Source organism: Euleptes europaea, chromosome 4 (assembly GCF_029931775.1).
Source record: "Euleptes europaea isolate rEulEur1 chromosome 4, rEulEur1.hap1, whole genome shotgun sequence".
NCBI lineage: Eukaryota > Metazoa > Chordata > Lepidosauria > Squamata > Sphaerodactylidae > Euleptes > Euleptes europaea.
In genome coordinates, this window is record NC_079315.1 from 27210169 (window position 1) to 27226808 (window position 16640).

The 16640-nt window shown below is 46.5% G+C and overlaps 1 protein-coding gene across 1 annotated transcript in view; it reads right to left on the reverse strand.

Moving 5' to 3' along the window:
- Positions 1–603: 603 nt before the first annotated feature.
- PLPPR1 (phospholipid phosphatase related 1) overlaps positions 604–16640 on the reverse strand; it is a 78267-nt gene continuing 62230 nt past the window's right edge. The window contains exons 4-7 of the mRNA XM_056848001.1: positions 14010–14260; positions 3244–3420; positions 2622–2753; positions 604–869 (exon numbers count right to left, since the gene is read on the reverse strand). Of these exons, the coding sequence (XP_056703979.1) occupies positions 837–869; positions 2622–2753; positions 3244–3420; positions 14010–14260 (593 nt within the window). The 3' untranslated portion in view covers positions 604–836. The remainder of the gene's footprint in view (positions 870–2621; positions 2754–3243; positions 3421–14009; positions 14261–16640) is intronic.

Below are 16640 nucleotides of genomic sequence, written 5' to 3' on the forward strand. Positions count from 1 at the left end.
GAGAAAGCCACAAAGCCACGTGGATCCTCCAGACACACAAGCTGAAAACTGGTCAGCAGTAAGGAAACTGGAGACCGCCCAGCTTGTGAGCAATCCACTGAGACGATTTTCAAAGCAGCACCACAGAAATGCATGGGAGTTTCTCACAAGGCAGGATCCGGAATGGCCTACCCAGCTCCCGCTCACTTCCATGGGGCTTGGAGAGGAAGAGGGGAAATACACGACAAACGTTACGTCCTCAGTCATGTTCTTGCCATGCTGAATTAGGACCCAAAGATATATTCTTATTATGAGCAACCTCAATGTTTAGACCCAGACATGTGGTGGCAACCCTAAAGTAACTCCCCTAAAGGTCAAAGGGAATTAAACTGCAGAATTACAGCAGCATCACAGAATCTGGCCCTGTCAGTTAGTGGAAGCATTTTTTTCCCCTGGTAACAAAAGGGTTAAAGGGTTTTAGTATTATAATTATCATTTAATTTATTGTGTATATAAAACAAAACCAAAAAAAGGCCTGTGTACAAATATCACAAAACATCAACATTTCCCAAAGATGTAGCGCCTCAGAACACATTATTAACAAGAAAAAAATCTTTCCCCCCCTTTTTTCTTAAATTCTGGCATAAATATATTAAAGCTGACCAAAAGGGAGGAGGGGGAAATTCCAGGGCAAGCTACATCACTTCCTCATACAAAAATGTACAAAACATTAGCTTCTAACTAGACATAACATAATACTGGTCATCGCAGTCTGACACTGAGTTTAACTGTGTGATGTCTTGGGAGTATTGTACTGGAGGGCAATTAAAAAATAGCTTCTCTTGCAGTCTTGCCGATCAGGTGACTTCAGTCATAGAGGCAGAATGATTCTACAGGGAGACAGAGAGGACAGAAAACACAGAGTACTGTTTAGTATGACACGAGACGATCCAACAAGACACAGGAGAGGTCCCACTGCTTGCATGCAGAAAGCCCCAAGTTCAATCTCCTATTAAAAGGATCTGGTCATAGGTGATGGGAACGACTTATGCCCGAGACCTAGGAGAGCTGCAGCCAGCCAGAGCAGACAGTACTAACCACTGATAGACCAGTGGTCTCCTATCTAAACTATACATAAACTAAAAGTTCTTGATATTTTTAATGGGCCGAACCATTGGGCAGGGCCGTAACAAACAATTTTAATAATAACGACACATGAAAACAAAAGGCACCCCCCCAAAAAAAGAGAGAGAATTAATTTGAACATTTACTTAACAAGTGTAAATTTGAGAACCCTTTTCAGCTTGAGTCCCAGGTCAAAGGGACTATCTGTTCCCCCTCTGACTGGCCCTGCCATTTTTACAAGCGCTAGTATTAAAAATCATACTTTAAAAAATATGATGCCCGGTTTAATTTGGGGTGGTGGTTGATCTTTTAAAAAAACACACAAAATCTAATCATCAGTCTAACCAACTGATCTATTACATGTTGCAACCTTATTGGAAAGGGGGAAGTCAAAAGAGGAACTGGCTTTTCTTAATGCTTTTTCTGACAACAATGGGGGTAATGGCAGGACCAGGGAACAAGACTCTCCTGAACGAACCAACTGTCAGGCACTAGCCTGAGAATGGTATGCTGTGGTTGAGCCAGATGCCAGCCAAGCCAACGTATTATTCCTCTTCCTAGGTGTTTTGACTTACTTCTGTGGGAACCTCCAGACAGCTCCAGGGAGGGGGGTTGCCATGGTGCCCTGAGTTATCTGTCTTTTGATTATCTATATACCGTATATACTTGCGTATAAGCCGAGTTTTTCAGCCCAAAAAATGGGCTGAAAAAGCCGGCCTCGGCTTATACGCGGGTCAATACGGGGGGAGGGAGGAAAGAGGAGGGAGGAAAGAGGAGGGAGGAAGGGGGGAAACTTACCGCCGCCGCCGTGCCGCTTCCTGCCGCCGGGAGCGGCCTTGGGCAGCCTCCTGCAATTGCAGGAAGGCTGCCCAGGCCCCCCCCCCCGGGCAGCGCCGCCGCTCCTCCCCGTCGGGTGTGGCCTGGGGCAGCCTCCTGCTGCTGCAGGAAGGCTGCCCTGCCCCCCCCCCGTGCCGCCGCTTCTCCCCGCCGGGAGCGGCTTTGGGCAGCCTCCTGCACTTGCAGGAAGGTTGCCCAGCCCCCCCCCCGGGCGACGGCGCTGCTTCTCCCCGCCGGGAGCGGCCTTGGGCAGCCTCCTGCAATAGCAGGAAGGCTGCCCCGGCCCCCCCCCCGGGCTGCGCCGCCGCCGCCGCCGGACCCTCGCCGCTGGAGAGCCCTGTAAGGTAAACCTGCGGGGGGAGGGGATATAAGCCGACCCTTGGCTTATACGCGGGTGCCTAATTTTCCCCCATTTTGGGGGAGAAATTAGGCACCTCGGCTTATACGCGGGTCAGCTTATACATGGGTATATACGGTATGCCATCCAACGTACAATTGAACCTCACTAGTATCCTCTTGTTTCCTGGCTTCTGTTACCTGTTGAACTTTCCTAATAAATCAGCTTTCGTAGGACTCCCTGCCTGCTGAGTCTGTTTATGGGATTATCACGGGACTAGAGCTCACACCAACGAACAAATGAATCAATGAATGAAAATTTAAATGTGATGGATGGAAGGCACCTGCGCGCTCAATGTCTCCAAAGGACTTTCCACTCTTGGAAATGCCATCAGGGGCATCCCTCGCTGTTCATCTGGCTTTGATTTAGAAGGAGCTCCATGTGTTCCTTTGAAGTTATGGACCACACACGTTCCCTGCAGGATAGGGAAGAAGAAGAAGAGAAATCACTGGAGCTATTGGTGATTCCCTTGAACCAACACCTCTTTCCAGCAGTTACAGAGGGGACTTTGCAAAGCATTGGGTGGGAAATAAATTGGCTTCTACAATTAAAAAAAATAATTCTATGAAGATATTACTAATCTTGTCAATCTCCCATTCATTCTTGTAAGCAGTAGTCACGAGTCCTTCCAATACTGACATACATGATGTACGTGGAAGGATATACTGCTTCACTTATTCAGACCTGATTACATCTTGATGACTGGGATACCTTGATCAGTGCACCATATTAGGCAAGAAATTCAACATCTCTCCATTCAGTATAAGGCAGCTTCATGTGTTCATATGTACTGCCTACGAGCTCTTAGAGGCAGTATTTATGGATCAGTTTTAGCAAACCAGCTGGCAGGTACTATGAGAAGTGATGTGTCAATGTAGAAGGAATAGCAAAAACCATTCACTTACCAGAAAGAGAGCTACTGCACTTCCCAAGATGAAGCCTGCAATGACATCTGAGCAATGGTTTCGATACTCGGAAACTCGGTTGAGCCCGGTGAGGAATGCGGCACAAAGAGTCCCCAGGCACAACACTGGCTTGGCTAGTCGACTGCTCTTCGTCTTGATTGTGCTAGTGATGTACATCTGAAACGCAGCCAGAACAAAGTGGCTTTAGAGACCCAAGAGACCACTTCCTCCCTACCAAAGTAACTCACGCTAGTTTAGATGATCCTCCTGTTTATTACTTCAGCACACAAAGTCTGAGCACCTAGAGCTGTCCTCCAGCCAAGGGAAGCAGCTACTAGATGTGGTCTTATTGCCTACTTGGGGTGAGTTTGGGGGACAGAAGTGTTGTGAGTCAATAGAGTAGAGCCACTGCTTTGCATGCAGAAGGTCCAAGGTTCAATCCCTGGCATCTCCAGTTAAAGGGTGTCTCTCTGCCTTGAAGCCCCAGAGAGCAACTGCTGGTCAGAGAGTGACTGCCAAAGAGCGACAAGACTGGTCAAGATGGACCAGTGATCTGACTTGTGAGTAGTGTCAGGCTAGGGCCTGGGAGACCCAAGTTTAAATCCTTACTCTGCCAAAGAATCTTACTGGGTGACCTTGGGCCAATCACACAGTTTAACCTACTTCACAGGGTTGTTGTTGTGATGATAAAATGGAGGAGGGGAGAATTATGTAAACCAATTTGTGTGTGTGTTACGTGCCACCAAGTCGCTTCCAACTCTCAGTGACCCTATGAATCAATGTCCTCCAAAATGTCCTATCTTTAACAGCCTTGCTCAGATCTTGCAAACTGAGGGCTGTGGCTTCCTTTGTTGAGTCAATCCATCTCTTGTTGGGTCTTACTCTTTTCCTGCTGCCTTCAACTTTTCCTGGCATGACTGTCTTTTCCAGTGACTCTTGTCTTCTCATAATATGACCAAAATATGACAGCCTCAGTTGAGTCATTTTTGCTTTTAGGGTCAGTTCAGGCTTGATTTGATCTACAACCCACTGATTTGTTTTTTTTTTGGCAGTCCACGGTATCTGTAACACTTTCCTCCAACACCACATTTCAAAGGAATCTACTTTCTTCCTATCAGCTTTCTTCATTGTCCAGCTTTCACAACCATACATAGTAATAGGGAATACAATAGCAGGAATTAACTTGATCTTGCTTGCCAGTGACACATCCTTACACCAGTTTGGGTCCCCACAAAAGAGAAATATGGGGTATAAACATAAATAAGCACACAAGCAAGCTTCATAAAAAAAGCATCTGGTATAGCACTTGAGAGTATTAGACTAGGAGCTGGGAAATCTTGGTTCCCATCCCCACTTTGTTATGGAAACTTGTTGGGTCACCTTGGGCCAGTCACACTCTCTCATATGCTCTCTCGGCCTAAACTACCTCACAGGGTTGCTGTGAGGCTAAAATGGAAGAGAACAATGTAAGCCGATTTTGGTCCCTGCTGGGGAGAAGGTGGGGTACAAATGAAGTAAGTCAATAAAAATGTGATTGAGCTAGAGAGCTTTTTAGTTCTTTCTTGCTATATAATCTTGAAACCAGACCATGTTTCTCAGAAACCGACTGCTGCTGCTGAATATGCACTTCTTATAGGTCAGTTGACATGACGAGAATCCATTCTGCACAAAGCATCCCAGGCATTCCCCAGGTCATCATTTGTATTAGGAATATTACATATAAATTGGATCTTTCAAAGATGCAGGCACAGCAACCAACAAGTGATTTAACTGCTCAGAAAAAGCATTGTCGCGATGGGAGGAGGAAGAGGAAGAAGAAGAGGAAGAGGAGGAGGAGGAAGAAGAAGAGGAGGAGGAGGAGGAATAGTTGGAGGAGGAGGAGGAGTTGGAGTTGGGTTTTATATGCCGACTTCCTCTACCAATTAACGGAGAATCAAACCGGCTTACAATCACCTTCCCCTCCCCTCCCCACAATAGACACCCTGTGAGGTAGGTGGGGCTGAGAGCTGTGGCTAGCCTAAGGTCACCCAGCTGGCTTCATGTGTAGGAGTGGGGAAACCAACCTGGCTCACCAGATTATCATCTACTGCTCATATGGAGGATTGGGGAATCAAACCTAGTTCTCCAGATTAAATTCCACCGCTCCAAACCACAGCTCTTAACCACTACACCATGCTGGCTCTCAACTGGTTCCAGGTTGTCGTGGCTGTATCTGGGCAGAACTCAAACACATGTTTGTATCTAGTCCCTATACTAGATAAAAGGTATTTGTAGGACTGCCTCTAGTTTAAAAAAATAGACCGTTAACCGGGCATCAACCTTCCCATCCACTGCGTAGATTCTCCCAGTCCATCCTAAACCCCCACCATTTTACAAGCACCACTTTAATTTTCAATGTAATATAATATATGACAAAAAATAAGAGCTCATGCAGGAGTTATTAAAAAAAAGAGAGAACGGAAATGTAATTACAGAGTGAGAGATGGCTTTGTGATCTGAAACACGGCTACGCTAAAACCCATAAAGCCTTGATAGATCATTTTTTAACTGCATCAAGGACAAAGAAAATAAATAAAGGGGGACAAAAACAATTAACAGACACACACTAATTTACGAGCCTGTAATTACAAGGCTTCTGTGAGTATGAAGACACAGCAGCATTCAAAGAAAAGCAAGGGGCTAATAATACATCAGCCAACACAATGAAAACCTCCCTAGTGATTTATGCTTTCTAAAAGGCGCCCCTTCCCAAAACCGCACCAGGGCATTTGCAGCAGACATATGCTAGGCGTAATGAGGCCAGGAACAGAGAGTAAGCCAGGGTCAAACTGAAGAACTGGAAAGAACTGCAAAAGCCAGGAGCCCGTTTTAATGGCTCACTTGTTTTTATATTGATAATTTATTGTTTTAATTGTAAGCTGCCTCCCAGCAGGACTCTAATGAGGCAGCACAGAAATATCTTAAAGAAATAAGTAATAAATAAAGGGGTAAAGTGGATGCGGCATTCAGCTGGGCAGAGTCATGTTCAAATTTCTATGCTATTGTAAGGATAAAAATGGGAAAAATCCCACCAGTCTCCGGGAAGGCATGAATACAAATCTGATAAATATAAATGAATATAATAAAAAAAGATGAAAGCTTAAAAAATGTTTAGGCAGAACTCAGAGGCATTGATATTCTGGCAACCCTAAACAGAGGACGAGGAGGAGGACGAGGAGAAGAAGAAGAAGAATGAGGAGGAGGAGGAGGAGTTGGTTTTTATATGCTAACTTTCTCTACCTTTTTTTAGGGAGAAACAAACCGGCTTACAATCTCCTTCCCTTCCTCTCCCCACAACAGACACCTAGTGAGGTAGGTGAGGCTGGCAAAGTTATGAGAGAAAAACAGTGTTGCTTACCTGTAACTGTTGTTCATCTAGTGGTCTTCTGTGCAGGCACACATGGGTACTGCGCACGTGCAGGCCAGCCGCGGAGAATTTACACTGGAAAGCTCTAGAATATTCGGGCCGCTCGCGCCCCTCCCTCACCTGAGGCTCTTCCCACCCAAGCGGTCATGTGAAGGGGAGGGGCAAGCGGCCGTCCCTCCAGTTCTCCACTTCGCCGCCGCGGAAATGCCCTGTAAGAAAAGAGCAACCCACAGCGGGGATGGAGGGAGGGATGTGTGCCTGCACAGAAGACCACTAGATGAACAACAGTTACAGGTAAGCAACACTGTTTTTCATCGGCGTGGCTTCTGTGCAGTCCCACATGGGAGAATAGCACGCTAATAAACACAGGAGGCAGGAGTAAGGTTGCAACTAACAAATTGTTTAATAACTCCCTACAGAACCGTATTCAACTCTGCCACCCCCACTGCGGAATCACAGCGGGTACCAACGTCCATAGAATAATGGCGAACAAAGGTGGCCGGACTGGACCACGTCGCAGCCCTGCAGATGTCGGCCAAACTTGCCGAAGTTGGGCCTATTCTGAGGGGACCTATCACCCCTTTTTCCCCGAACCTTGGGGGGAAACCTCCTCTGCTCAGTCGAGGGAAAAGTCTGCCGATTTTGGGTCGAGTATTGATACGGGGTAAACCTGTATCCCCTATTGTAAAAGGACTGGTTCTGTCTGGGCTTATACCTGGGTCGGAACGAGGAAGCAGACGACGCAGGAGCTGTAATGCCCAAAGATTTAGCAACAGCCCAGTCCTTCTTATATTTACGTAAATACTCGTCTGATGCCTGATTAAAGAGTGCACGTTCATCAAACGACATGTCCTCAAGTCTATTCTTGGCTTCCTGAGGCAAGTTGGAAGATCGAAGCCAGGAGAAGCGTCGTAGTGCTACGCTAGATGCCAGGGTCTTGCTAGCAGCATCGGCGGCATGCCGAGCTGCATAAAGCTGGTGACATCCTAACCTGTAGACTTCAGATTGCATGGCCTTGGCGACCTTAATCCTTTCCTCGCTCACCTCGGGGAACAAGTCGGTGACGTGTTCCCATAGCAACATCTGATAGCATCCCATCAGGGCGCTATGACTGGCCACTCTCAAACCCAAAGGGCCTGCTGAGTACAGTCTGCGCCCCAGCAGGTCTAATTTTCTTCCCTCCTTATCTGACGGGGAAGAATGGGATCCAGCTTTCCTCCTGGCTGGAAGGGTATCAGCTACAAGGGAGCTGCTTTGGGGATGCTGATATAAACATGGGAATTCCCCTTCTTGTACCCTGTATAGGTTGTCCACCTTCCTAGAGATCAAGGGGTATGTAGCTGGTTTCGCCCAGTTAGTAAGGGCAACCCCCCTTATGCCTTTGACCATTGGGACAGTAACCGGTTTGGCGTCAGGGGAATAGAGGACATCCATGATAGGATCCTCTTCCCTAGATTGAGAAGGGTTAACCTTAAGACCCAGGGCCTTCGCCGTATGGGCTAATTGGTCATTATATCCCCTAACATCTTCGGAAGGGGAGACTGGGAAAGGATCGCCCACGACATCATCAGGGGAGAAATAAATGCAGTCCTCGCAAGGTGAACCTTTCCTCGCAGGGGAGGTGGAGCACCCTCGGTCCAATGAATCTCTCCCTCTGGAGGGGGCGCGGCTGCGGCGTCCCCGTGAAGATGTTGCCGAGAGGCGAGTCCCGCCAGATCCCGGGGATGGATGGTGGTCGGTGGACCTCTGATCCTGAGTCAGAGCGGCTAACAGCAGCGCGCTCTTAAGAGAAGCTGGGGAGGAACGAGCTACCCCTTGCGCCGTCGATCCATTCTTCGGTGCTGACCCTGCTCTTGGAGTCAAAGCACTCCTCGGTGCCGACTCTGGTTGCTGAAGGGGAGAGTGAGTCGAGGTCGAGTCTGACTTTTCCTTTGACTTCGACTTTCCCTTGGACATGGAATGTTTCTTAGGCGCCGACGGGGATTGGGACGTCGGCTCAGTCTCACAATGGGGAGATTTATCAGACCCCTTAGCAGAACCCGAGGTGGCCACCACCGGCTCACTAAACCTTTTAGAGCCGGGGGGTGGGGGGGAGTCAGAATGCTTCTTCTTTTTAGAGGATGATGATGAAGAAGCTTTAGAAGAGGTCCCCAAAACTGGAAACAGGGATTGCTCATATAAGTGTGCCTTAAGTTTCAATTCCCTATCGTGGCGGGAACGATGGGTGAGTGCCTTGCAATGTTTGCAGGACGCCGGGTCATGAGTCTCTTCTAAACAATAAAGACAATTATCGTGTTCATCCAACTGCGACATCTTGTATCCACAAGCAGCACACTTTTTGAAGATGGCCATCATCTCTAAGAATGACGACGCAAGAAAATCCAGAGCTCACCCAAAAAACGTTATTACCCACGCGGCGGCGAAGAAAGAACTGGAGGGATGGCCACTCGCCCCTCCCCGTCACATGACCGCTTCGGCAGGAAGAGCCTCGGATGAGGGAGGGGCACGAGCGGCCTGAATATTCTAGAGCTTTCCAGCGTAAATTCTCCGTGGCTGGCCTGCGCGTGCGCAGTACCCATGTGGGACTGCACAGAAGCCACGCCGATGAACTGTGACTAGCCCAAGGTCACCCAGCTGGCTTCATGTGTAGGAGTGGGGAAACCAACCCGGTTCTCCAGATTAGAGTCCACTGCTCATGTGCAGGAGTGGGGAATCAAATCTGGTTCTCCAGATTAGAGTCCACCGCTCTGAACCACTACTATTAAAAATAAAAATGCATTTTATTTGTACCTTGCCTTCCCCCAGCAAAATTGGGCTCAGGGTGGCTAGCGAATCCAGATATTGACCAAATGCACTGAATGAATGAATGGTTTTATTTGCATTTAGCCATAGGCCATTACAAACATGTCAAGGATACCACAGATACATATTAAAGGAAATATACGGTTAATAAAATTCTGGATTGATAACAAATATAATAAAACTATGCTAAAATATACATAATAAAACTATGCTAATCTCGATGCATTCAGAGAAATAATAAGTAAAAAAGAATTAGGGAAGGAGGGAGGAAAGAGGGAAGGGATGCCATCTCTTAGTATATATAAGTGCCTAGAACTTTGCTTAGGATTGCACTGAGATTCTATCAAGGGGACAGAATACAGTTGGGAACGTTATTTCCCCTCTGAAAGTCTATCCAGCAGGAGATCAAGACTGGACATTAGACTGCTACGCTCCTTCCCTCAACCCTTCTAATCTTTTCCAGCACACCTAGGGTTGCCAGGTTCCTCTTCGCAACCGGCATGAGGTTTTTGGGGTGGAGCCTGAGGAGGGTGGGGTTTGGGAAGGGACTTCAATGCCATGGAGCCCCATTGCCAAAGCGGCCATTTTCTCCAGGTGAGCTGATCTCTATCAGCTGGAGATCTCCAGCTAGTACCTGGAGGTTGGTTATGAAATATCACCAGTACTGCTAATTTAGTTGCTAAGAACCAGTACTAAGCCAATATATACTCAATAGAATTCAATGAACAACAATTTGTGTATTTCAACAATTATATGACAACAGAAACATTGTAACAGTAATGTGAATATGCAAACAAATGTTTTTCAACAACATAAGCAAAGACCACACAAAACAACAACACTAAACAACAGCAGTCCACAAGGGAGAACAGAAAAGTCCACTAGCAAGGGGCTTGTGAGCCTCAAACAATGAACAGTCTCAATTGGACCACAAATTGAAAATCCACGTATCAAACTTGCCCTTATCTGGAGACCGTGGCAAACGTTAAAGACTGAGCTATTTTTAGCTACATGAATTTTGCAGGTTCCACTGTGACTGCCAAAGAGATTTAATGCTGGCTGAAGAAGCCAATGTATATTGGTGAAAACGCTATACATCCGGAAGGCGTTCCCGGGCTCCGCTCTGAGCTTCGCTGGGCACTTTGTGCCACGTTCTTGCATGTTTCAAACGTTTGATATGTGGATTTGCAATTTGTAGTCCAATTGAGACTGTTCATTGGTTGAGGCCCACAAGCCCCTTGCTAGTGGACTTCTCCGTCCTCCCTTGTGGACTGCTGTTGTTGTTTTGTGTGGTCTTTGCTTATAAATTGTTGCTCACTGAATTCTATTGAGTATATATTGGCTTAGTACTGGTTCTTCTTAGTACCGGGATGTTGACAACCCCAGCCACACCCTCTTTGGAGACAGAACAGGTGGGGCGGTCTAAAGTGAAAAATTTCAGTAAGCATGATGCTTTCCTCTTCACTTATCTCCCTTCTATTCTAAGGGAGGGAAATGCTGCAGGATTAGAGGAAGGCCCAAGACTAAATCCTGATCACTCCCCCAGAAAGAAAAATGTATAGGTATGGGGAGAAATAAATCTGGACAAAATGGGGAGGGGGATAGCCCAAACTTTCCTTATTTATCATTCTCTTAGGACCAGATGTCGTATTTTCAAATGTTGCGAAATACTGAATCCAAGTCTAATTTTAGGACAAGTCCCTGCAACAGTGGTTTGTGCAAGCAGACTCTGGCTTCTCGTTGGCATCAGATTCTGCTGTCTCCCGCTTAAAACAAACCTAATAATGTTTGAAAATGCGCAAACACAATCAAGGTGATGAAAAGCGTGCTTCAATTCGGGCTCTGAAGTCCATGATGCTCCAAGGGAAAGTTCATCAGCGGAAGCAATGACTCCCTCAGACACGGATTTTAATTAAAGAAATAAATTTTACTTATGCTAGCATTTTCAAGGATGCATTATTTACCAGGATGCGGAAGTATATACATAAAATAAATATACTTTCAGAACAGCTAATTTTGTCTACGATTTCCATGATGCCTATTATGGTATACTGTGCTCAACATGATTATAAGATTTAATATCCAGATTTAAAGCTACTTTGCAATTGCGTTATAAGGATGTTTATCTTCAAAGGTTGCATTATAAGGATGTTTATCTTCAAAGGTTTCTCTCTAAAAACAATGAGCCTCTGCATGATAATGCTGGGGTATGCTTAGCTGCATCTGAGGCCAGCTACTGAAAACTTACTTTGGCTTACTACAATATGGATGGTTTTTATTTTCAGATTTTATTTCTATACCTCCCACTCTCTCCTCTCAACTGACGAGAAAGAAGCAGACATGCTTCGACACCACACAGTGCAAGCCCATGGCCTCTGAATGGTAGCTGGAAAGTCAAAGGATTCCAACTTAAGGGTCAAAACAGACGAGACACAGGGAGATCCATGATTTCCTATTTCCAGTGTTTTTTTGTTTTTGTTTTAAAAAAAGGAACTTGCAGTCTCAAATTATAGCAGCATGCTGTTTCAATTTGGATCAAGGCTGTACGGAAAGGGGAGCGGGTTTTCGTTCTCATTTTGGCATTGTTTTGCAAATCAAAACTGGGATCCCTGAAGAACAAGAGTTGGTTTTTATATGCTGACTTTCTCTACCACTTAAGGGAGAATAAAACTGGCTTACAATCACCTTCCCTTCCCCTCCCCACAACAGACACCCTGTGAGGTAGGTGGGGCAGAGAGCGTGTGACTAGCCCAAGGTCACCCAGCTGGCTTCATGTGGAGGAGTGGGGAAACAAATCCAGTTCACCAGATTAGCCTCCGCCACTCATGTGGAGGAGTGGGGAATCAAACCCGGTTCTCCAGATCAGACTCCACCACTCCAAGCCACCGCTCTTAACCACTACACCATGCTGGCTCTCCAATCCCTGCAATGTGATACCCCTATAAGGAAAAATAGATGGACACTTGTCTCCTTTCCTTTAAAGGGCTAAAAACAGTGTGTGTGGGGTGTGTGTGTTTTGATTAGTGAAATCATGTTGGGATGGACATCCTTCTCCTATGCGGCCTCAATCTGAATCACGGCTGTGCATGTAATACACCTTTGAAAGGCTAACAGAGACCCCTGATCTCCATCTTGACTTCTTTGACCTTTTTTCCCCTACATTAGTGTAGCTTTAACATAAGCTGGTGCCGGAATACTTATCAGACATTATATCCAGACATATCCTTGCAATCATGCATAACAGCCACGCATACCACCCATTATGCTCTCAGTATATACGGCAACCATGCCATCTGAACAGAGGAACACACATGTTTTTCACATGCATACACTTTTAATGTGTGAACCAGATCTCTGAAAAATCCAGTGTACCAAAGGGCATGGCTCTTGTCAGACAATATGGTGATCTGGGAGGATCAGCATTTGGTTAGCAGGCTCTTGGTATGTATGGATATAAAGACTGACAAGAACTAGGCTCTCTGAGCTGGAGGTGGTGGCTCTATGCTGGTATTATATAACCAAATAATCGACATGAAAAGTTGAAGGCAGCAGAAAAAGAGGAAGACCCAACAAGAGATGGATTGACTCTGAGAGCCAGCGTGGTGTAGTGGTTAAGAGCGGTGGTTTGGAGCGGTGGAGGTTGATTTGGAGAACCGGGTTTGATTCCCCACTCTTCCAAATGATCGGCGGAGGCTAATCCTGTGAACTGGATTTGTTTCTCCACTCCTACACACCAAGCCAGCTGGGTGACCTTGGGCTAGCCACAGCTCTCTCAGCCTCACCTACCTCACTGGATGTCTGTTGTGGGGAGGGAAAGGGATTGTAAGCCGGTTTGAGTCTCCCTTAAGTGGTAGAGAAAGTCAGCATATAAAAACCAACTCCTCCTCCTCCTCTTCTTCTTCTGCCACGGCCCTCAATGTGCAAGACCTGAGCAAGGCTGTTAAAGACAGGACGTTGTGGAGGACATTGATTTATAGGGTCGCCATGAGTAGGACGCAGCTTGACGGCACTTAAGACACACACACACATAATCGACATATTGGTACACGGGAATTGGCATAACTCCACTGACATCAGGGCCAGGATTGGGCTGCGCTGGAACCAAGGTGGGAAGAAATGGCACCGACATTGGTATCTCTTGAACCCAATAATGATGTAACATTACTTCTACAAAAGAGGAGGTACAAATTAATCTATGCTCACTGAACTCAATGGAGAGACAAAAATAACTGCCTCCTGCACCTCTTACTTTGCTACCCTGATGGAACACGAGTTTTCACCAAACTCTGAAGCCAATCTCAGAAGCTGCAAACCGTATACAAGTTGACTATTCAACTTCATACAGATGTGGGAGCATATATTTGAATGCTCCACAGGAAAAACTACTTGCACGTAGAAAACTACCATGTCATGATCTTTGTAATGGTACAGTATCACAAGAGCTATACCACATGAATCTACAGTTGTGGAGCTCAATCCTAAGAGGAGTGGATTCCCAAGCGATGCAACAAAAATTAAAACAAGATCAATAACGGCAGACATTCCTTTATGTACTTACAGTAGCATATAAGGCTGAATAAATGCTTAAAGCAGCATGTTTGGATGGAAAGGATCTCCTCGCCTTCTCAATCACATCCTGGTCTCCGGTGCAGATATTCCCATTGTTTACAAACTGGTGATGAGCCCGGCAGTCGCTCCCAGTGTAGTTGGGTTTACACACAGTCAAGAAATAGGGTGCCAAGTTGCCCGTCACAACCTGGCCAGCATTTACAAATATGTCAGTGGCGAAAAGGCCAAATGCGAACACTCCTGTGGAAAGTTAAAAAGTAAAGTAAAACACCAGTGGGATTATACTTCCTGGAGTGTCATGGGAATGGGAGAATGATAGTAACTAAAATGGCTCCTCTTAGAAAATAAAGAAATAAAAACTTGCTACAGGGATGGGAGGGAGGGAAGGTGGCATGGCATGTCAGATCTTAGAAAGCTAAGCAGGGTTGGTACTTGGATAGGAGAACTCCAAGGAAGACTCTGCAGTGGAAGGCAAGGAGGGGGTCCAGCTGAGTTGATTAGCAATTTATGCTCAGCTTTTAAGAAGTTCGGGAGAGCAAGCAAACTCCCTGTGAACTCTCCTCAGTGAGCTAGCTCTAAATCTTGAGTAATTTTTATTACCTACCCTCCTTTTCTTCCTCCTTTCCCCCCTCCTTTGTTTATTCATATCTGCACCTATGGAATCATTTCAGAAGGCAGCTCAAGCACGCAAAAAGTTATATCCAAATCTCCTCTACAGTGTGATACCATGACCAATTCAATTTCCCAGCAAAGAAATAAGAGAGAGAGAGAGAGAGAGAGAGAGAGAGAGAGAGAGAGAGAGAGAGAGAGAGAGAGCATGCTTAGGATCAAAACAAAGGCCGCCATGGAAGATCTCATGATGACTGTCAAGGATAAGTGTTTAGCCACATAGGCGTAAGGGCTTTTAACACTATTCCTGCAGGCAAGTTTATCTGATTCATTTATTGTATCTGCCGGAATGCGCTGGAGCAGCACAATGGCGTTGAGTGCCTCGACGCAGACAGGACTCCTTCATTAGTGGCACTTCTTTCCCCATCGATACAACCTGGAGGCCATCGAACCTTCAAGGGCGTTTCACATGCCATGAAAGGTCCCTGAGCTTTTATTTTTTGCCCAGGCAGGCTCACAGGTTATCCCTCAATGGCCAATGAGAGGACTGACAAGTAGCGGCGTGGTGCAGTGGAGTGAATTATCTCATTGTGAGCTGCAAACCGGTAGAAAAGCTTACCAGGAACTCAGTCGGTGACCCTACCAAAGCCATTCTTCTGCCAGCCTTCAGCTCCCATTTGCAAAGTATGAATTTATCTAAGTGCCCTCTTGCCTTTCCATAGTTCAAGGTGCCTTACAATTCAAAACAGCACTATACAAACATACATGGACGGAAGGATGCCATCACAGTCATCCTGCTTGTGGGCTTCCTAGAGGTGGCTAAGTGAACAGAATGCTCGACTTGGTGGGCTTGCTGTCAGGCTAGGGTTGCCAACCACCAGGTAGTAGCTGGAGATCACCTGCTATTACAACTGATCTCCAGCTGATAGAGATCAGTTCACCTGGAGAAAATGGCTGCTTTGGCAATTGGACTCCATGGCATTGAAGTCCCTCCCCTCCCCAAACCCTGCCCTCCTCAAGCTCCGCCCCCAAAACCTCCCACCCATAGTGAAGAGGGAGCTGGCAACCCTAGGTCTGGCCCAGCATGGCTCTTCTTCTATTCTTAAATGTCCCAAAGTTAAATGATTACAAGAGGACAAGACACAATGTAAAAATTCACAATTCATGGATCAGACCAAGGCCCATCAAGTCCAGCATCAAGTCCCCCCGCCCCGCAGACAGCTGCTCTGTCCGCCCCTTCTGTCCTTCCCAGAACTGTGGGGGGGGGAGTGCGGGGGCCACCCACAGCAGGTGGGGGCCTGCAGAAGGGCAGCACCCATTCTTGCTCCTCGCTTGGGGCAGGCTCCCTGCTGCTGCCCTCGGAAGGGTCGCGACCCACAGTTTGAGAAGCTCTGGTCTAGTGCACGAAGATTGATTAAAGAAAGGAAGATCAGCAGGGGGCAGCAAGTATGAGAGTTAGATAGATAGAAAGGTTGTGATCCTTCTCCCTTCTCTTCCCATGTTCTTGTTTGTTCTCATAATGCACCCCTACTCTTCCTTCTAGTTACAGTGAAAGAGAGGAGCAACAGGCCGCATGTTGCCCTGTTAGTTACGGAGCCTAGTTAGAAATAAGCCTGTCTCTCAGTCGTTTACCAAGTTTGTGATTTTTGAATAAACTCACTTTGTTTAGTCCTTAATCAGACTCAGGATCATTCTTAAGAAAAACTCCATTTCCTTCATGAGGTAGGTGAGGCTGAGAGAGCTCTATCAGAACGGTGACTAGCCCAAGGTCACCCAGCTGGCTTCGTGTGTAGGAGTGGGGAAATAAACCCAGTTCACCAGATTAGCCTCCGCCGCTCATGTGGAGGAGTAGGGAATCAAACCTGGTTCTCCAGATCTGAGTCCACCGCTCCAAACCACTGGTCTTAACCACTACACCACTCTGGCTCTTAACCACTACACTACTCTGAGTTGGCATTGCTGGTGGAAACTCTGCTGGAGCTGTCGGACAACAAAGACTGAAACTATCAAA